The sequence below is a fragment of the Cavia porcellus genome, unplaced genomic scaffold, assembly GCF_034190915.1.
Source record: "Cavia porcellus strain 051 isolate PalLab524CR breed Dunkin Hartley unplaced genomic scaffold, mCavPor4.1 scaffold_3, whole genome shotgun sequence".
Lineage (NCBI taxonomy): Eukaryota > Metazoa > Chordata > Mammalia > Rodentia > Caviidae > Cavia > Cavia porcellus.
The window spans coordinates 59,919,117-59,942,267 of NW_026947486.1; the positions used below are offsets into that span (position 1 = coordinate 59,919,117).

At 35.3% G+C, this 23,151-nt stretch overlaps 1 protein-coding gene across 2 annotated transcripts in view; it reads right to left on the minus strand.

Annotated features, from left to right (window-relative positions):
• The window catches only part of Pcdh19 (protocadherin 19), a 132,261-nt gene that overhangs the window by 37,708 nt on the left and 71,402 nt on the right, over window positions 1–23,151 (minus strand). The window contains exon 4 of one of the 2 annotated variants that reach the window (XM_005004165.4): window positions 17,208–17,377. In XM_005004165.4, the coding sequence (XP_005004222.1) occupies window positions 17,208–17,377 (170 nt within the window). Of the gene's footprint in view, window positions 1–17,207; window positions 17,381–23,151 lie in introns of both variants that reach the window. The other variant, XM_003470961.5, reaches the window with a different exon arrangement.

Sequence of the window (23,151 nt, forward strand, 5' to 3'; positions counted from 1 at the left end):
TGATTCTGATTTAATCAATTTTATCTGAGAGTTACCCTCATCATCTTATTGGTTTACCATAGTTCTGTCTCATCTCATGCCTACCTGCCTTGCTAGTTCCCATTTTTCACCATCATGGACATGCGTCACCTAGTGGTTTTGCTGAGTAAAAATCCCCGGAAAAGTCAGGATCCTCAGCAACCCAATGCTACTCCTTCTGTCTCTCTTTCAGACAGAAGCTTTCTTTCTCTTAAATATATTTTGCTCTTAACTTCCACAATCCCTAAAATCCATTCTTCAATTTTAGAGAACATGAACTCCTTTAGAACATATAGTAGGCTGGGAGTTTCTTCCCCTATATTAGTAGCACAGTGCCTGCCTGGCAAGTGCAAGGTCCTGAGTTCAATTTCCAGTATAATAGATAGATAAATAAATAAATAAATAAATAAATAGAAAGATTCTTTGGCCTTCAATTTCAGTTGACACCAATTATGAATCTGAAATGTTGGGTGATGCTCAGAAAAGGTATAATGAAACTTTCCAAGTTGACAACTGGCACAAAGATTTGACTCTACACACTTAAAATTCACTTTAAAATTCACTTTGTGCACATACACTTTATTTTTGAACTCTCATTTTACCACTAAGTAAAATCATCTGGTGTAAGAAAACTCAAAGTTGATAGAGTACACAAAAAAACTGCCAAGTTTTCTAAAATGCACAAATAGTCTGGTACATGTTGAGTCAAGTAAAAAAAAATTACACTTTAGCTTTAATCTGGATGTTGCCATCTATTTGTGTTCTGACATTAATAACATCTTTAATCATTTTATTCATCAATTTTCCTTTCAGAAGAAAGCGAAATGGATGTTTATGTGCAGTGTGTCTCTGGGTTACAATGGCTCTTTGGATTAAAAGGACTAAATTTTCTGGCTAGTGATTACAATAGAAGTTCCCCAGATTTAAAACAGCTTACTTTTGCATATGAATGATGGTTAAGCTTCTGCATCCAACTTGATTTGGTTTATCAGCAGTGTACAACCAGACTTTTACAAGATGGGGGCATTTCAATATGCTGATTTTTAAATTAAAACATTAAAATCAAAATCATTCTTTTGGTTCACCTCCCAGATTAGAGCAACTGACAGTCTCATTAATGATTAAAAACAGCAGGTGGTGATGCCTTGAACAGTCTGGCCAGTCTAAATATATTGGCACCCACATCATTCCACTTTCCACATACTGAAAGGAATGATTCTGTTATTCACACAGGTTGGTAACTCTATACTATACAGAAAGAAGTGAGAAGAAAGCAAATTACCCAATGTCTATAAGAAAATATAAGCTAAGAGATGGAGAAAATGGCCACATGGAAGTTGAAAAATATATCTCTGGCTTTGGGTTTGAATTTGCAAATTCAAACTTGGGAAGCTGCCTTGCTGCAATCAATTAAATTTAGCAGGCTTTTCTGGAGCAGTGCATGCTTATATGCATCTACTTTAAAAAGAAGCAACAATTTTATTCAAACCAGGTCACTACTGAGCACTTGCATGGTTAAAGTCTAGTTACTACACCAAAATTTAGAAAAGTCTTGGGGCTTTATTCACTGGGGTATGGACAAGTTAAACTTCTTAGGGTTCTAACTCCAGTCACAGTGAAAATCTTTCTATTAAACTAAGAAAAAAGCTAAAGAGTATCATTTGCCATTAAAGGTAATAACACTAAAGTTCTAAAAAAGCTAAATTTACAATAAAATAATGTGTCTACTATTTCATATATAATAGTTTATATATTTGTTGTGAAGGATAGCAGAATAGCACTATAATTCTTCATTACAGGGTCCCCTAAAAAACGAAGTATCACTTAAGAAGCCACTTCAACGTGGCAGTGGGTATGCAGTCACAAACAGCTCATTTTCGAATAAAAACTTCTTGGCCCTCCTACATTCTATGCCTTTCAAATCACCTCTGTTACATAGAATCTTGCACATAACTCCAATCACAAAGTAGCAATTTGATCTATATAGTTTTAGCAAATTTCAGTGTTCAACAAAAGACCTAAAATCTCATAATATCCTTTTCAGTTTGTTAAATGTGCACACATGTCTAGCTCTAAAACAATTGTAGAGATTATTTCATCTATAATCTTTTCATTTTAACTGTAACAAACTGCTTTTTATTCTCTGCACATGATTGGATTGGGTGACTCCACTCTCCCTAGGTGAAAAAGAGTCTGTTTTACCCATCCATCCTGAGTTCTAAAAGACCATCTAAGACCTAAGATTTGATTAAGTAAGACATTTTAAAATATCCTAGAAGAACCTAAGTGTAAACCCCCAAAAGCAAATTTTCTAATATCCCTAGAGGCCAGCTCAAACTCTTTTTGATCTAGTACTTAGTGTTTTTTTTTTTTTTCTGGGATGGAGTTTTTATTGAGGGCAAGTTTTGTAGAAAGAAATCTAAAACACTTCCTTGTGAAAAAATGAATGTATCTAATGAACTTTCCTTGGCCCGAAGTGTACTGACAATGAACTATCTGATAAACATAGATATTAAAATATCTGGGCCAAAATCTGGTTTGAAATGACAAAAAGAATGTCTGATAAGAGAAGAAAGTTATCTCACAAGTATTTTGCTCACATAATAAAGAAATAATGTATAATGTGGCATTCTTTAATTTGCTCCTTAAGCATGACTTAATTCTCCATACTTATTTCATAATAAAGAGACTAAAGTGTAAACAATCTGAATATATTCCCTAAATATTTAAATGTCATGTTCAGATTCAGGTTTTTCTATCCTGATGGTGTTTATTTATGGCTCTTAATCATCTTATGACAAGACAGAAATAATGTGACAGAGGAAAAAAATGACTCAAAATAGCAATCTTGATATGTCAATTGGATATTTAAGCATGAGTATTAATGCATATAAGATCTGGCCCCATAAAACAACTTGATTTCCTTCTCATCTGTTATTCTATTGGCAGTTACAATTTATCAAGGCCCAGAGACTTAGCTTTTACATGAAGTAACTTGGAAGCAGCCACCATATAGAACCCACACCAAGCATTATTTTATTTAGCATATCATGTGAAGACCTGGCTTCCACTGTCCCTCCAACATATTCCCATCACACCAAAGTATTCTTTTTAATGAATTTTGTTTTCCACCTCAAATAATCTTAATTTCCTCACTGAGCCTATGTAGCCTATTCTATACAGTTCTATTTGTGCAACTGGGACATAAACTTCTACTATACATTCTTTATATAACTTTGATATTCCAATTCTTTTCAAGTGCTTAGAAATGTAGAAACTGTTAAGTGTCAACTAGTCAAGGCAGTCTGTGGCACTTACTGTCTTACTGAATAATTTCCTTACCACAAGTAATAATTAATAATAGCAATGTTTTGTTTTTTGTTTGTTTGTTTGTCTTTTTGGGATAGGGTCTTGTTATGCAGTTCAGGCTGCTCTTGAGGACACTTTGTAGCCCAGGCTGGTCTCGAAATCGCAATGATCCTCCTGCCTCAGTCTCCTGACTGCTGGGATTACAGGCATGTGCCACCACACCCAGCTTAATAATAGTAAATTTTAGAATGATGCGAATATGAGACAACTAAAAGTTCCAAGTACATCAGAAAGATATGAGTGTGTGTGTGTGCATGTGTGTGTACACAATAGTATTTATACTTGAAAATAGGTGATATTATTCCTCATGTCCTTCATGGAGAAATAAGTGGTAAACTGTCCTAAAAGCATTCTCTAACCCAAAAAGTCTATAGCAAATTATGCTAGTGAAGAACTATTAACAGCATGGTTGTTTCCATTAGTTAAGAACAACTTTTTATTCCAGTGACTGTAGTAGACATAAAATGTATATATTGTCTTGGACAGAGTTCAATAATGTAGCTGAAGTAAACAGAAGTTTTACCTATAACCTCTCTTCCTACCAGTGCAACTATTCCTGAGTGAGAAATGATAGTTTCTGGTCATCAAGGAAGGAGGAGACTACACATCAAATATTACTTATTATCTCTAATCCACAAAAGTAACTGAAATTAGCCTACTATCCTATAGTCAAATTAATGAAGGTAAGCTGAAAATCCAAAATCAGAGTAGGAGGATTAAAAAAAGGAGTATTGATGGAATATCATTAAAGTGGAAGATCAAGCAGGATTTTTACAGTATTTTCATTGAAAATAAGATCTTAATTATAGTAGTCTTTACATATAAATTTCCCTTTATTAACACAATTTTAAAGCTTTTAATATCCTAATCTCTATTCTTATTTTCTTTAACTAGAAACAATTATTCATTTTATCTTGGAAATGAACTTGGTTATCACAGAAAACCCAGATAAGTCAAAGATAATAACTTCTATAATCACTCCAGCAATAATTGACACATTCAATTCCCAGAGCCACACACATAATGAGTCTTCAAAAATATTGTTGAATGAATGATGTGTATCTGTTATGTCCTATTCCTGCATGGTATTAGAACATTATAATACCTGAGAGGCAGGATGAAAGCAACTGACAGCTACTTACATAGAAACACTGTATATATGTTCCTGTGTTGAGGTGATTACACATTTCACTAGATAAATTTGCAAGTGGGTAAAGACATTTTAAAAGATTATATATTAATAAAACTGGGAAAGAAATGACCATATGAGTTTCAAAATAGTATATATAGCCTCAAAGATGCTAATTTCAATCCAGGATGATCTACAATTCTTGTAGAAGTAAAGACAAAACTTTTTGACAGCCAATGCCATTCTGATAAAAACATTTTGACAGCCAATGCTATTTTGATAAAATGCAATTTTTGATTGGTCCATGCTATCATTTTTGCAGCCCAGCAGCACACTACTTTATATAGTCACAAAATATTGACCATTGTGAACTTCCCATTTTGCCAAGAGATAGATTTAAATGAGTGTTTGGAAATTTAATGAGATAAGAAGTGAGTCAAGGACATAGAGAATGACGAAAGGGTTGTCCCATCACTGAGTCACAATTTCATAAAAATCCTAGATAAAATGAAATTGCAAATTGGTGGTAGAGTGTTAAAAGTTAAAACATTTTAACCCGCCTGTGGTTAACAACAGTAGACTATTAGTAGAATGCAGAGTAGAGAACATTTTCATCACTAACCTATAGTAGCAGTTGCAAGTTATTCAAATGCATATTTTACAGAGCAAAAATGTTGAAAGATATTTAGCTGATGAGACTAGTAAACAGGCAAGTTTAGTAAAGTTCAGAAGAACCTACTCTTCCAGAGATAAAATAATTATATTACATTTGAGTATATTTCAGTGTGGAAGATATATAAATGCTATTGCAAGTTTCTGTACATTGTTTCCAGTTGGTATCAATTAGGATGAGAGAATAACTAATTCAGTGTTGTAATGAATTCCAAATTGGGTGTATACTAGAGCAATCACAGTCATCTTTTCAGCTGATGAACTTATAATCACTAATTAATATAAGAAAGGAGACTGAGTGTGACTTGAGACGAACTAGTTGGGTTTGAGAAAAGTATACATTTGTAAGATATGATCCCCATAAACCTGAGTTTCATAACAAAATTGCACATTTAAGTAAGCTCAGTTGGATAGCAAATAGCTGTGCAAATAACTGAGGAGGATTCAGAAGTTTACTATCTCTAACTTTACTCAATGCAGAGATAACTTATAGAAAGAAATTCAAATCCAGGGAGACACCCAGTTGTGCAATAAGCCCATGAATCTCAGGTTTCTGACCACTCTGCTTGCCAATTGCTCTTCCTAGAGATTGCCAGAAGGAATTAGATATAGCAAACATTTATTCCTACCAAGAGGTGGTGCATTTACCAAATAGTTTCCAGGAGGGGATGCACTGGCTAAGAAATTTCACTGTGACTCCCAAACTCAGCACCAACTTTCCTCAGAAAACAAGTCAAGTAGTGAACATCAAAAATGAAGACACCTACTTCTTATCTAGGTATTATCAGAGCTCTTGAGAAATAACATACCAAAGAGTACAATTTGACTGTAAAAAGCCCAAGTTCAAGAGTTTTCCAAATGATTCCATCATGGCTGAGTAGAAGCAATGGTGTTCGTGGGCTTCTCAGAAGATGCACACTGGGAAGTGCAGGTACTCTGAAACAAGCTTGGGTTGAATACCCAAATGTATAGGAAAGCAACATCAAGGAGAAGCCCATCAGATTCCACATTGGGGATATTTAAAAAAAAATGTTGCGCCATCCCTCTGTCATAGCACTACTTACTTACATAATAGGTCCAATGAACAGTCTATCACACTTCTTGAGAGAAGAAGTAAAGAATGGCTTTGGCTGGGCTGCTGAAATTGGCATCTAGCTTAGTAACCATAGTAAGTGCCCATCTGTCCTAACTCAATTATCATGGGGAGAGGAAGTAAGTGGGATATTCACAGATTGGGATGCTAGAGAAACCGAAAGCCAAAGAGTCATTCAGATGTCTGTGACTAAGTAAGGATTCATGTGGCTATGAGAAAGAAAGAAACAAGGGCATGGTCTGAGTTAAGGACTGGAACCAGATTCTGAAAGAATCACGGTGCATTGAGTCACAAGGTGGGCAATGGAGCAACCAGTGCTCTTAGGGGAGGAGAAACAACAGTGCAGCAGTGTCCAAGAAGACACTTTTCCACCACTCCTCCAAACAGTGGCAAATACTCTGTCCATAGGATGTCTTGCCCTCTGGCTACCATTTAGATATAGCAGAACTAGATGTTTTTATGGGGACCCTAGTGCTGCTATCCAAAACTTGCTGAAATCTGTGATCACTAAATACCTTGAAAATTCATGAAAGAAGTAAAGACATTCCATGACGGAGATTCTAAAGTAATTGGTAATCACAAAACCAGCATTGCTGAAAGTACTCAAAAGAGTCCTGGACAGAAATGACAGATGTGAAAACAATCAGACACACGAATTAAAAAAAAAAAAAAAAAAACAGGGAAAAACTCAGAACCTCAGATTTGCCAGGCAGGCATCATGTGACTGAACTATATCTCTGGTCCCCTGACACACAAATTTTAATCTCACATTGTTTCTTTTGTGCTAGAAACCCAAAGTATAGATAAGATGCAAAATAGAGGATAGATTTTAATAAGTAGGAAGAATTTTTTTTTCAAATGGGAAAGGATGTAAAATATAGGGGAGGAGGGAAAAGAATGGGAAGAGTAATATAAAGGAAAAATAAATTGAAGAAAAAATGGAAACAGCTTTTGAAAATGGAGAAAGGAAGAGTTGGCAGGAAAGAAGGCAATGAGACAAAGAAACAATTAAGACATGTTATATACATGTACAAATTCCTTATGATGAATGTGAGCAGTATGTGCTACAAACATGTACTAATAATAAATAAATACATTCTCAAAAATGCAAAGGATCAATAAAGAGCTGATTCTTTGAAAGCATAAACAAAATTGATAAAATCTTAGTTATACTTATTAAAAAAGGAAAAATAAACTGTAAAAGAGAAAAGGTAAAATCACAAAGAATACTATCAAAACACAGAGGATTATAAGAAACTACACAGAAAAATTCTATTTTCATAAATTCAAAATTTTAGAGGAAATGATTAATTTCTTAGAAACATATTAATTACAAAAAAATCCCAAAGATTTAAAGACTCTAAATACATTAATATTAGGAAATGAAATTGAGGAAGAATTTTTTTAAAACCCTACCAACTGAGAAAGGCCCAAGAACCAATGGATTTACCTCTGAAGTTCATCAGAACTTCAGGGAAGAATTAATGCAAATATTACTCAAACTCTTCCATGAAATTAAAAGAGGAGGAACCCAGAAAAATTCATTCCTTCAAGCTAGCACTGTCCTAACACAAAAAACCAAACAAGGACTCAATGAGGGCCACCAATAACAAATGCTGGAAGGGCTATGGGAAAAAAAGAATCTTTCTCCATTGTTGGTAGCAGCGTAGACTTCTGTGGAAATCAGTGCAGAGATTCAAACAAAACAAAACAAAACAAAAACAGAATTAGAGGTTCCATTCAAATCGGCTAATTCTCTTCATGGTATTTTCCTGAAAGAATTAAAAGCATCATAACACTGTGATATATGCATACCCATGTTTGTAGAAGCACCATTTGTAATAGCTAAATCTTTGGAAATAGCCCAAATGACCATCAAACAATGAATAGGTAAAGATGATGTGAGGGTTTATTTAATGCAGTGTAGAACTACTCTGCCATATAGAAGGATAAACTGAGACATTTCTAGGTAAATAAATGCACCTGAGACCATACACTAATTCATTTTAATTTTAAAGGGAATAAAACACAGCAATGGAATGAATTACAACAGTGATAAGACAAGAAATCCACAATAGTTATTATTTAGATATTGTTGTCCTCTAAATAATTGCTTGATTTTAAACTTGCAAAGTCAATCAAACAATACACTTCCTCCAAATATGCTGGTTGCTCACGGTGGTGAGGGGCTGCTCTCCTCTCCCCAGCCCGCACTCTGGTTGGCTCACTGGCAAGGGCTTAGCTTCCTTCCTCTGAGACAATTCTCTTAAATGAAATGACTTGGACACACATGTTGAAATACTGCATGGTTTCTCTGGTATGAGAAACTGGAAAGGTAAATAAGGACCAAATGTATAAAAGATATTGTGAAATAGAAAGTAAACGTTCAAATGGGAAGGGGAATTAGGAGTGGGATGGGGTGAGAAAGGAAGGGAAAAGAAAAAACTGAAAAAAATAGAAACAAAGCTTTTGTAAATAAGGAGGGGGAGAGGAATTAAAGAGAGGGAAGGGAAATGAGAAAAAAGGAAGAAACAAGATATGTGCAGGTACAAATTCCCTATGATGAATGTGATCATTATCTATATCTAAAATGTACCAATAAAATTAAATGTTTAAAACAAAACAGAAAAAACAAAGGCCAATTTCCATAATGCATATGTGCAAAATTCCTCAGCAAGACACTTACAAAGAGAATTTAACAAATCATTAAAAAGATCGTAAATCATCACCAAGTCAGCTTTATTCTAGGCTAGGCAACATATGTAAATTATTTAAAGTACTATACCACATAAACAGAAATAAAATTCGAAATTACATGATTATTTCAATATACATAGAAAAGTTCTTTCAGTAACTACACAAGGGAGTCCATCCTCACCAATTCTGTTCTGCAGTTTTTCTAGAGAAATTAAGCAAGAGAAAGAAATAAAAGGGATATGTATAGGAAAGGGAGAAGTCAAATTATCAATATTTCCTAAATACCTAGAAATTAACCTAAACAAAGAAGTGAAGACCTGTATATTGAAAGCTGCAGTAGTCTTAAAAAGACTGAAGAAAATATTAGAACATGGAAAGACAGCCCTTGCTCTTAGATTGACAGAATCAATATTGTCAAAGTGGCCATATTACCAAAAATTATATATATATATATATATATATATATATATATATATATATAGTAATTTAAATCAAAAACCATAAAGATTTTTCAAAGAACTAGAAAAATCAATCTCAAAATTGGTATTTAACTAGAAGAGACTCAAAGAACTCAAAGCAATCCTTAACAATAAGGGCAAAGCAAGAGGTATTGTAATTCTATACTTCTGGTTGCACTGCAATGCAACATTAACAAAAACAGCATGTTGCTGTCACAAAACTGGTTATGTTGGCCCTGGCATAGAATAGAGGATGCAGAAACAATGTTGAGCACTGTCATTCATGGATATATGATGAGGAACCAAAAAACGTATGCTGGAGAGAAGATAGCTTCTTTAACAAATAATGGTGGGAAAATCAGTTATTCCCATGCAGAAGATGGAATCTAGACCTATGTCTCTCACCCTGTACCCAAATAAAGTCAAAATGGACTGAAGACCTAGATATAAAAACAGAAACATTGAAATTTTTCTCCACAGCCAGGAGAAAATCTGGTAAAACTCTTGACATAGGTAAGGACTTTTGGGGAAAAAAACCCAGCTGTACAAGATATAATACCAAGGATCCAAAAATGGGATTATACCAGAGTAAAAACACCTGTATAGCAAAGAAAGCAAAAAACAAATGAGACAGCCTTAAAAAATGAAAAATAAATGTTTGTCAGCTACTTCTCAAAAAAATGACTAATATCTGTATTATATAAAGAATTCAAAAAATAATAACACTAGCCTGGTGAGGCTGAAGCTGGAAAACTGCACAAGTTCAAGGCCAATCTGGGCTGAACAGTCAGTTCAAGGCCAGTCTGAACTGCAAAGTAAGATTGTTTCTCAAGACAATAAAAAGTTAGACTCAAAAATAAAGGAGCCAATAAAAAAATGGGAAACCAAACTGTGTACAAGCTTCTCAAAAGAAGTTTAAATTACCAAGTTCATTAAAAATGACTCTATAACTTTGGTTATTACAGAAAAGGAAATCAAAGCAACACAGAGAAACTAACTTACCCCAGTAAGAGTAGTTATGACCAAGGACCCAAAGCACAACAAATGCTGGTGAGGTTGTAGGGGAATAGTATTACTCAGGCACAGAGAAGGAAAATTTCATTTGTATAAAAATGAATAGATCTTGACCACATTATTAAATGAAATAAATCATACACAGAACATTAAATATCATATTTCTCTTATACCAAAAAACATCACATAAATAATTTAAAGAATGAAATAAAGGAGGTGGTAGGAAGAACTTAGGTAAATTCAGATGAGATGAGAAGAACATCTGAGGAATAGGGAGAGGAGAGGACAGGGTGGGGAGGGCAGGAAAATGATCAAGATGTGATATGCATACATACTACTTCCCCAAAATAAAGGTAATTATTACATACTGCAAACATGTACTAATAAACACACTTTTTCTTTCATCTTTTCTGGGAGGCCATGGCAAGAACCAAAGTACCAGGAATAATCTGAGGCATGTTAATTTGAAGGGACAGTGAGTGACAACTAAATTTCTAATTCAGTGGAGTGGCAATCAGGAATTTCAGTTCAACCAATTTGTCAACCTACTGATCTGGTTATATACATGGTAAGAGACATACCAGGATTAATACTGATCCAGAAAGCAGAGTCTTATTCCTTCACACTTCTACCTTGGCCCTGTTGCCCAGGGTGTTTGGTATGGAAATCAAAATGCAAATCAGCTGCATACAGTGGCCCAGGTCTGTAATTTCAGCATTCTGGGAGGCTGAGGCAGAAGGATTTCAAGTTGAAAGGTAGCTTGGGAAAATTAGTGAAACCAGACACTTCCAGGAAAACATGGCGGACAGATAGCAGCAGCTACGGAGGCTCTCTGAAAGACCCAGCTTAGAATTCAGGAATGGTGCGGAGTAAGGAATCATAAGCAAGAGGAGATATGCACCACTGACCCAAGAACGAACTGGGCTGAGAGAAACCAACTGGGAATGCAATCCTGGTGCTATAACAGGAAAAGAAAAGCCTCAGTGTGGAAGTTGGAGCCCGTGTCATTGGAAGCCGCAATTTGGGTTTCCCGCCGCCCCTGCTGCGTCTACATCGGCTTGGCAGGGAGAGAGACTCACGAAAGCTGAGAACGGGAATCAGTGAACGGAGTTGAAAGCAGGATGGGCAGGGAGCTGTGTATTGACCTGTGGTGAGTGAGAGAAACTGGGACTCTCCCACGGTCCAGGAGACTTCAACAGAGAACATTCTGGGACCGGGCAAACTTGCGGGAACAGGGCGCTGCAGTGACTTCAGTCACATATCCCCCTCTCAAGTGGGATTGGTGAGCAGTGCCTAGCCTATGCGATGCTGCTGGCTGAGACCCAGTAGGCTAGCACAACCCAGATCCCAGTGCCTGAAGGTGACTTGGAGGGGCGGGCCCCACATAGGCTGCCTGGTCTGCAACTTCCTGGTGCGCTGCGGTGGGCGGGAACACCTAGCTGGCGCAATTCAATCAGACTGTGGCTGACAGGGAAGGAAGCTGGGCCTCCTATATACACTTGCATATATAAGGAACAAAGAATATGGGAAGAGGCAGCAACAAGAAAGGCTCCTTGGCCCCCAATCCTGAGAAAGAGGCAATAGCAGACACAGCACCAATAGATATAAAGCACTATCTCCAGAGCCTCATAGACAAGTTCAGGAGTGAAGTTATTAATGACCTGAAGCTAGACATAAGCAGAATAGTTAGAGAAATGCTAAGCACCACCCAAGAAAAAACAGATGGTAGAATGGAAGAACAGAAAAAGAGGGGAGAATTGTTTAGTGGAGAAAACAGAGAAAGCATAAAATACGTGAAGCAGATTCAAAGAGATTACCAGGAAACTAAAAGCTATCGAAAACTGGCATAACAGCTTGAAAGAAACTAAGGATAGATTATCTGAACTGGAGGGCAGACTTGTACTATGGGAGCATGAAATGAAAAACTTCCTAAAAATAACAAAGAAACAAACAGCAATAATACAAAGACTAGAAGATGATAAGAGGATCTATAACTTAAGAATTAAGAACATAAAAGAAGATGTAGGGACACAAACAAATGAACTACAAAAGCTACTCACAGAAATAATCCAGGAGAATTTTCCTAATTTAGCAAAAGGTAAAGATACTCAGTTGTATGAAGCATACAGGACCCCAGCCACCTACAACCCAAACAGAGCAACACACAGGCACATAATAAAATTCCAGAAATCCAATACAAGAACAGAATATTAAAAGCCATCAGAGACAAGAAACAGATCACTTACAAGCGAACACCCATCAGAATTACAGCAGACTTCTCGGCACAAACCATCAAATCACGAAGAGTTGTGGGGGGAAATAATTCAAGCTTTGAAAGATAATAATGTCCAGCCAAGATTGATATATTCTGCACAACTATCCCTGGAAATTGATGGAAAAACAAAGTGCTTCCAGGATAAAGAGGAACTAGCAGAATTTGCAACCACCAATTCAACTCTACAGAGAATACTGCAGGATATTCTAAAAAAGAAAAATGTGAAGAATCCAGAAATAGTGGCAGAGAGACCACAATGAATGGAGCAGAAAACAAAATGAAGAAGACAAACTGACAACTAATGACAGAAAAAGAGCTCAACAGAAATGAGGCAGAGAAGATTGGATGATAGCAACAGCTATTTTGGAGAAAATGATGTCTTAAGAGGTAATATTGATTTAGTATCATCTTGTTTTGAAGTCTCATCAAGCTTTTGTTCTTCTGTCTCCATTGGTCTAAACAGGTTGTATCTTATTGGATTTTATTACATATGATAGTATAAGCAAAGCCTTTTATAGACAAGGAGATTATACAGAAACCATTGCTCATTTTCTGTTAGTTTTTTCTAAATACCCTGTAATACTGACATTCTCTTAAATGGTTTTACATTGTTTTGATATATTTGATGCTACAGTATACGAAGTTATACTCAAAGATTTCAAGGAAAGAGACAATATTGTAACTACTTTTATGTCGGGATTATCTTGTGGTGAAACACTATTTTGCTTAAATGGTTATGTTTTGATCTGCGCTATTTTGCTGTTATGCCCTCTTTTATATCAATCTCCATTTTATTATTTACTCTTTTATTTTTATCCTTTCAATTAAGGGAAACATAAATAAAAAATAGCAGGATATATTATAGTAACTCACTTTGACTTTCCATTATCTTGATTTAAAGCCCTGTATTGCTCTCACCATCTTGTTTTGACTGATGTAACTCTATTCTGTTTTGCTTGATAGTATAGGTTCAAAAGTTTAGGCAACAGCTGTGAAGATAGTGGGATTCGTTATGATGCCCATTCTGGTTGACTATTATCTACTTTTGAAGACCTATAATGTCTCCAATGTCTTGGTTTTGTTGGTTTTGTTCTTTACTGTTTTGTTTAATTTTATTATAACTGATGATATAGCCAATTCTATTAGAGATAGCGGGAGGCATCATGATAACCATTGTTGATCACTTTGTATTATGCTTTTACATTATCTATTATGTCCACCCTTTTGATTTGACTGACTCTGATCTGTTATGTCACATTTGGTTCTACTCTCTTCCAAAAAAGTAATAAGAACTGTGGGAGCAACAAAACCCAAAATGTGTAATTGTCATTGTACAAAAGAGAGGAAAAGAAAGTGCTCTAAATGATATAACTGCATGTATATTTAAGTGTATAAGATAGATAATGATATTACTGAGTTTTGTTGGATCATTGAACAGAACTGTTTGCAGTTTCACTGTTGGAATATCCACTTTATAAGCTTTAATTTTGTAACTTAAACAATTATTTCTAAGATGACAATATGTAATCCATTAACTAGTGATTTCCTACTGTTTATTTTTTTTCTGTAAACCTGTAAAACTTATACCCTTTCTCTGCTTTTTTCTCTTTTTCTCTTTAAATAAAATTTAAAAAAAAAAAAGAAAAAAAATAGCGAAACCATATCTCAAAATAAAATATAAAAATGGTTTGGGTACACATCTCAGTGCAAAGGCCCCTAAGTCAATACCTCATACTGGAAAAAAATCCAAATACTCTAGTTAAGGGACAAATGAGTTTTCCCCTGTATATTCTCCATTTTCACTGAATGTAGAGATTCTAAATTCTAATGCCTAGAACAGTTCTTGGAAAACACTTAATGAAAATTAAGATACTTGGCCTTTAGTCAAAATAGAAACCACACTTGAGCATTCGTCTGCCACAGCTGAGTTATAAAAACAAATCTCAAGGAAACTTTTGGCAGTTTGAAGAAGGACTGGCTAAGTGTCTCTCAGAAAGGAACTAGAAAAAAGTAGTTTGTACCTGTATTTCAAACACCGGTAGCACAGTACAAGGTCATTGAACAAAACATTCTTGCTCAGGGAAGCGATTAACTGATAGCTAAGATTATATTTATTATGAAATTTCTAAAATTTCCCCATCAATCATATGTTCACATATGTGCAAAGAAAAATATAACATTAATATGAAAATTAGCAATATTATAGGGAGAGCTAGACATGAAATGCGCAGTTATTCAAGCTTCTCAATGCAATCATATAAGATATACTCTTTTGCACAGAGCTGGCCAACACTGGACTGTTTCTCTCAGTACCAAAAAAAAAAAAATGAGAATCAGAGTTTACCTTACAAGTTGACTAATGGTCATGCCTAGTGGATTCACCCAATGACTTTCTTTCAACCACTGCGCTTTAGGATCACTTTTTATGAGGTCACTCTTTTTGTAAACACAGGTTTATAATAGTAAAAGCTATAAAATGTTTAATATCAAAATAGGATTTATTTTTGAAATTGTAATCAATCCAGGTTAATTGGTGACACTCTATGGGGCATACCTGGAGTTGAATTGGTACACACAAATTTACAAAAGCTTCAAAACTAGTGGGATATCACAAAGCAGAGAATGAGGTGTAAACAAGACCAAAATTCCCTTTATGTCTAAACTCTAGTAAATTTTTCAACTGGAAAACAACCAATACAAGGATTGGCTTAATATGTAGCTACTGTTGGAATAATGGGAAAAATGAAGATACATGGGTGCAAATTAAAAATGAAGAACAAAATGTAAAGTGTTGCTGAAATTGAATGCTGTTTCTGTCTGTTCATTTGGTATATATGTATGTGTATGTGAAATCATCATCCTAAATGTAGAATTGTCACATATTTGCTTTATAATATTCCCATTACAATGCAATCTACATAGCATATAATACATCTCATTTTAATAAACACTCCAAAAATCTAGCTACAGTCCACTGATACTGATTGCCTAGAGAAAATATTAAAACAGATATTCTTCTAGCCAGATATAAAGTGAAAATCAGGTATTATTTCCTTTTCTGAAGTTATTTTAGACAGCATCTAACTAAAATCTTCTCTAATATAAACTTAAAAACAATTCTTTGAGGCATACAACTAGTAAATAATACATATAATTCTCCATCCTGTAACATACTGCTAATCCTCTGAGAATTAAATTGCCTCTGTTTCAGTTATATAAATGTTTAATGCTTTTTATCCTTAGTCATAATTAGTTTCCCAGAAAGTATATTATCTCTGTAGATGTCACCACTCACCAATTAGAAAAGACAGCAGTAGACAATTGATAGTGGCCTCGGTATACTATAGACTTTGACACTTTGTTCGGTTGCGGAGGGAAATGATTAGACAATTTAACAGAATCTACAATGACTAATTTTTTCAATGGAAAACATTTTGCCTTGTGTATCATGCACTTTTGATTCATTTACAAAAAACAGACAAAACCACCTAATGATGTTTACACAGAGTGAAGTGAAAAATTGAAGACCAGGACATAATCATCATATTTGTTTTCTCATCATTAAAACTTTTAGCAGTAGGACTTCCAGCTGAGCTGGAGTCTAGCTTCTCTCAAGATACAAATATTCTGAAGCTTCACTGAGCCTACAGACCAAGTTGAACTCTTATTTCTTAATTGAAAAGAACAGGTTGTTGGTGTAGTATGTTTGCATCAGTGAAATATTGAAAGTGACATTTATTCCCAACTCCATCTCGACATTCTGTCTTAGCTGAATCCTATGTATGCTTTTATACTCTGGTTTATGCCTATCACACTTCTAAATAGTGCCTCTTGCTGAAACATTAAGGCTAACTACACAAAAATAGATTCTCCTTCATACTTGAGGATGCCACTTCTGATAGGCAATTTGAGATGTTGTTCATATTAACTGCATATTCAAGCTCCCACATGACCAATAGCATGGATTTGCATGGTAACTAGAGGGGATTGGCACAGACTTGCAGACATAGTGGGACGTCTGGTCCTTTGTATATTCAGTAAAGAATACACAAACTGTGGTCAGAGAACAAAGTCTCTCTAGGTAAAGCTAACCAGCCTGATGGAAAAATAAAAATCTATCCCTGTAGTCTGTTTGGAATTGCGGTCCATGTAACTCAGCTGATTTACTGTGTGTTCAGCATAGTTATTATTAAAAGGAATATATATATATGTGTATATATATATATATATATATATATATATATAATATGTATAAGCAATCACTTTGCAAAATGGCCATACCCTCTACAACCCTAAAGGATACACCTGAGGAGAGAGAAAAATCTGGCTGAGTGTTCTGACATCTGAAAAATCTCTTGCTGAAGTCTAAACAAAGTGGACACCTTCATAATACACCATGACAGTAAAATAGTGCAGTGTGCCTGCCAACTTTCTGCATTATTTGGAGTCTACTGTTGCAACTTGCAACAAGCCATCCCTTACCATGATCAGGCATCTGAGATCCCATGGAGGTTACACTGGTATTTAGCACATCGTTGACAGCAGTATCACAATACAGGCTCCTCTGAACGTCATGTTCACTGTCAGTCTGGTCACTCTCCTCATGTCCGCTATCTTTCAGGCTGTTTCCTTCTAGATCTTTGAAGGTAGAGCTGCTGAATTGAAAAAAAAAGTGTTAAAGCATAACCACAATAGATCCGATTTTTAAAACTTTGTTGGTGGGAACGTAAACCAGTACAACCATTACAGAATTCAGTGTGGAAATTTATCAGAGAACAAATAGTGGAAATTTCATTTTACCCAGCTATTCCACTTGTAGGTATTTTCCTCAAAAAATTAAAGACATCATATTATAGCAGTACACGCATGCCACCATTTACAGCAGCACAACTTATAACAGCTAAATCCTGGAAGCAGCATGTATATCTATCAAAAGATAAATGAATAAAGAGCATGTGGTATCTATGCATAATGAAATATTATTTGGCTATAAAGAAGGGTAAATGTGAGACATTTTGTAGGAAAATGGATATGCCTGGAAATAGCTGGCAAACAAGTAGTCTATCTAAGCCCAAACCCGGGTAGTCTAGATTTCCAGAAGCTAGATCCTTAACCACTATGCATATTACCTTTCTAAAGATATCTACTAATCAACACCAGAAAGCAAAACAGGCAGAAACTGAGGTAATACAACTAAAATAGAGAGGATATTCAGGGTTGGAAAACCCAGGTCAGTTTAACTGAAAAAAGCAGAGTAATGAATTCAAAAGAAAAAAAGACAGGTATGAGCTGAAAAAAGGGAGGTCTGATGTATGGAAGATGTGATAGCTAATTTTAACTGTCAACGGACTGGGTCACAGGATGCCCAGCTAGGCAGTGGAACATTATTTTGGGGGTGTATCTGTGAATATGTTCCCAAAACACATTAGTATTTGAACTGCAGGCTTGAATAAGACACCTGACTCTCCTCAGTGTAGGTAAATGTCATTTAATCTATTGAAAAATTAATTACAATAAAAATAAAGCAGAAAGTTAAATTTTGTCTCCACCAAATGCTGAGTTGAACCATCACTATTCTCCTGCATTCAGTGCCCCTGATATTTAGTCCTGTAGATCTAGAAAAGAATCTATACCACGGTTCTCTGGTTCCCATAACCAACTTTTCTCATCAACTGGCTTGCAGATGGCAGAGCACAGAACTTCTCAGCTTCTATAATTGCATGAACTACTATCTTATAATTAATCTATTACTATATAGAGAGAAATACCATGGTGGTACAAATACCTATGGTGCCTCTGACTAAGGCAGAATGTAAGGTGGAAGTGAGAGCCAGAGATACAAGCTTAAATATCAGATGATTTCTCTTATATGAGAAACTCAGAGTTAAAATAAAAAGCAAGATAAAAGACAATAGGAAGAAGGGAAATAGTTCGCTTCATGGGGAAAAGAATGAAGAAAAGGAGAATAGGAGAAGGAGGGAAAGGATAAAGGATTTTTAAAAAGAATTAAGATGTATTATGTACATGTACATGTACCAACACAAAAATTGCAAACATCATGTAGTGAAAACATGTACAAAAAGAGGGGTGGATCAAGAGATGGAAGGAGGGAAATGGAGGAAAGGGAAAAGGGATTTTAAAAGGAATTAAAATGTGTTATGTACATGTGCCAACTTCCAATAAGGAATGTAAACATTATGTACTACACACATGGATGAACAAATTAAGCTTTTTTAAAAAATTAGGAAGTGAGAGCCAGAGAATGAGCACTAAAATAAATGTTGCTATAATTATACTAAGAACATTGAAACATTCAGCTTAAGAGATTTATGAGTAAAATTTCCATATATTTATTAAACCAATCCACCACATAATGCACAAGAATATTACACAAGAACTCCACACCATTTCTCACAGAACAGAGAACAATACATAAGGTACACCTAATCAGTTACTACAAAAGTCTATATGTCTTGCCTGAATCTACAAATGTGCTACACCATGGATCACAAGTTATGCATCTGAAATATCTAATAGATGATGAAACCATTCCCTCATCGGTGAAATGGCAGCAAACCACACTCAAGAAAATGTGTTTTCTCAACAAGGGAGACTAGCACATTTTTGAATCAGAATAAGTCCAACAGACCTAAGTGCCTCTGCAAGGGAGCCTTCCAGAGATGATACTGGGAAGCTAAATGATCTGTTTAACCTTGAGCATTCATTGCTCAGATCTCTGAGATTTTGATAAAATCTTTCAATGCATATGATGAAGAACTATACTGTTGATACAATAAATAAAATGTCACTCTCTGCACTCGGTCAACAAGAATCATATTTTTAACATGTGACCAACCTAGATGTTGAAGGCATGCTGACTTGAATATATAAGGGAAATGTTCAGAAGAATAGTAACTGGAATGCCAAAATTATAAGAAAATGAAGAGTAGGATAAAGCATTGACCTGCTGGGTAATTATTTTCAGAAATAACAACTCAAGTCAAGCACGGTGGGCAGTTAAGGCAGGAGGACCACAAGTGTGGGCCCAGCCTGGGAAATTTAGCAATTTAATGAAAGCTTGTCTCAAAATTTTAAAAAACAATAAAGTACTAGGGATGTAGCTCAGCTTTGGATTCAGTAAAAGAAAATTTTAAAGATACCTGAGTATCCATTTTGATAAAACTAAAATTCCTCATTAGGCTAGTTAACTAAGCTCCTCCAAAATGTTACACAGCTAATCCAGTCCTATGAACCCACCAAGATGTATGGTCAGGAAGACTGATTGGACACACCTGATTTATAGTGCGTTACAATTTCAAGCTTTATGGTACAGATTCCAAAGCTTTCTGTAGATACAAATCCTATCATTTAAATAGATTCAGTTTTGCATTTTAGAAGGAAATGTAGTCTGCCTGCAAGCACTCATATACTCAGAAGAAAGGAAATGACCTAGATGAATGATATCTATGGTGGTTAATCCACAATTGCCAATTTGAGTGGGGAATACTCAGCTGAATTGAATCAGCATGGCTCTCCATGTGGAAGACCCACATAAAGAGGTTCATCAGGACAGTATAAAAGGAGAATGGGTAGGTAGGAATTCAGCTAATCTTCCTTGGAAGAGCTTCTTTGTCATTGCTATTCTTCAGAAGAGTTGGTAGTTTTTCTTCAAAGGAGCTTTGGCTGCTTTCTTTCTTCAGAGAGGATTCAGTCTTCGTCCTCGTCTTGGACATCCATCATCTCCCATCTTCCAATGTAGATGCCTCAGCCTTCTGGCTCAGAACCTTCCACCTTTTGGCACTGACAATGCAATTTCCAGCACTGGCCGTTGGGCCTTTCTGGCACAGATCCTTCAGTCTCCTGATGTGGACTTGCATGGGACATCGCCAGGCCCTTGACTAGATCCTTCAGGCCTCCAGAATGCAGGGAGACATCTTCTACTTTCCTACTTCTGACTTTACTAAGCATTGACTAATACAGTATCACAGCCTGCTCCAGCTTTATAACAGATATTATCTTTTCAACCTGTATTACATGTTATCTGAAACAAAATGAAAAATTCTCTAATCCTCAACACAAAACTGTCATCTTAAACTAGAGAATTCAACTCTAAATTGGCTGCATTTCACCAATTGCCAAAAATTTTGAGATATGTAATGATAAAGGATATAGTCTAAGGGCAGTGTAATTTAACCATTTCCTTAGATTAATGTTTCTTAACCTTGACACTAATGACAGTTTTGGTCACATAATTATGGTTGTCCTGTATGTGGGAGATGTTTAGCAATATCCTGTCCTTTACCCACTAGATAACAATAATCATCCCTCACTTAAAGGTAAAAGCCATTTTTTCTCCAGGGACACATTGGCATACGTCCTCCTGTTGAGAACAACTGCTCTGGCCCTTTAACTTTAATTCCTATAGCAGACAATACTAGAAAAAGCACTGAATTTAAAGTCATTAGAACAAGTTATAATCTGTACTCAACCATGTGATCTACATGACTCTTGGACTCATATCTAATATCTCTGAGTCTAGGTTTTCTTATCCATAAAATGCATTTGCTCAAATCTAGTTTACAAAAGGATTCTGAGATATTGTACATGAAGTGCCAGATACATATAAGTGCTCAATAAATGATTATTTAATTATACTTATTCTGTATGGTAAGGCCTTTATTGAATTACAATTAAACATTATATCCATGGACATTTTTAGGCTTGGTAAAAGAAATGTATTTGTTTCTGTCTTAGGAAAACTGATAATCAGATATTGTCCGTCAAACTATTTCTCCAAAAAATCAAAATCAGAAAAAAGTTCTCCTGTAAAGTATGTATCTTTCCTTTATTGAACAATGAGAACTATATGACTTGATGCATGTGTCTAGGGCCAGGGATATAGCTCAGTGGCATAAGTACCTGCCTGGCGAGCACAAGTTCTAGTCCCATACCAAAAATAAATAAATAAAATAAAATAGAAATGAAAGTGGTTGAATAAAAATGTTGATGCATTTATCTTTTTTCTTCATGTTCCAAATGCAACATGGAAAATGTAATATTTAATTGCAACAAGTTACCTCTCTGGATGCCAAGGATCTTTATCTTGCTTTTCCAGTTGGTTTTAGATCTGCCTTTCAAATTTTTTTCTTGTATTGTACATGTAGCTGAAAATGATAATCTACATGCAAAATTCTGAGTTTTTTTTAGGTAGAAAGGATAGAAACTGTAAATCATTAGCTACTAGGATCTAGAGATTAACTATATGAGCATGGGACATTGTGTATTCTTAGAAAAAATAAAATAAAATGTATAACTACTACTCCGTGAACCTTGGGACAGTTAATTCATTTAGAGGTCAGTTTGCTTATATGACAAATTGCCACTTGCTATGATCTTGTAAGGACATATAGTAGTTTAATGAATAGATTTGTGTAAGGTGGTTTAAGACCTAGTGTGCAAACTGTTACAAATTGTAAAACAGCCTGGCAAATGGCTACTCACCTAAAACAAATAACAATTTAATACAGGCATAAAAAATACTGATTAGGCTTGCATATCGCTTAGGAGATGAAACACTTGTAAAACAACTTTTGTGCAACAATGAATTAGAAGTGCCTGTTTGCCATGTTATTGTAAATGCAAATGCTTCTATTACTGCTTAGGGTGGCCAGTGATAAAACAGATACATTTGAAAACACCTAGAACAAGGTTCTGCACACAAGTTATTAAACAAATCATTGATAAATAAATATTATATAAATTCCAGCCTATATTTACCTTTTAATACATTAGAACTGTTTGCCAAAAAAAGCACAAGAATATGAAAGGTCATATCTCATCTATTGTGTGACACCACATACCCAGAGAATGTCATCTGAGACTAAGAACGTGAAGGAAGAAAAAGACAAAAGAGCACTGTAACCATATTTAATAAACCCCAGGAATATCATAGAGCTTTCTGTACCACCTGTATCACAATCACTTTGGGAATCTTTTAGAACTGCAGGTTCTCTAGGGATGGTGCTATAAACTTCATTTAACCAGTTCCTAATGTGATAGCAGTGAACATTAAAATTCACAAATCCCTGAATTTGAAGAGAATGCTAGTGCTAGATTTAGTGTAAAAATGCTGTTTCCTTGAACATCTTTCTTTTCGGCATCCAATAAACATACACCAAGAATTACATTATACAAAGCACCATACCAGAAACCCCAGGACAAATTTGATGATAAAATGAAGAACTGTGCATAAGAAAAGAAGGTAATGCAACAGGGGCAGACTACCACTGCTGGCTTTCCCTGATATGAAGAGAAAGTAAGAAAATGAACAGACATAGAATCATACAAATTACCAAAACTAGCCTGAGACATTTTTTCAAAAATCTGATAACAAGCAATAAAAGTGAAGTGATAATGAAAAACAAAC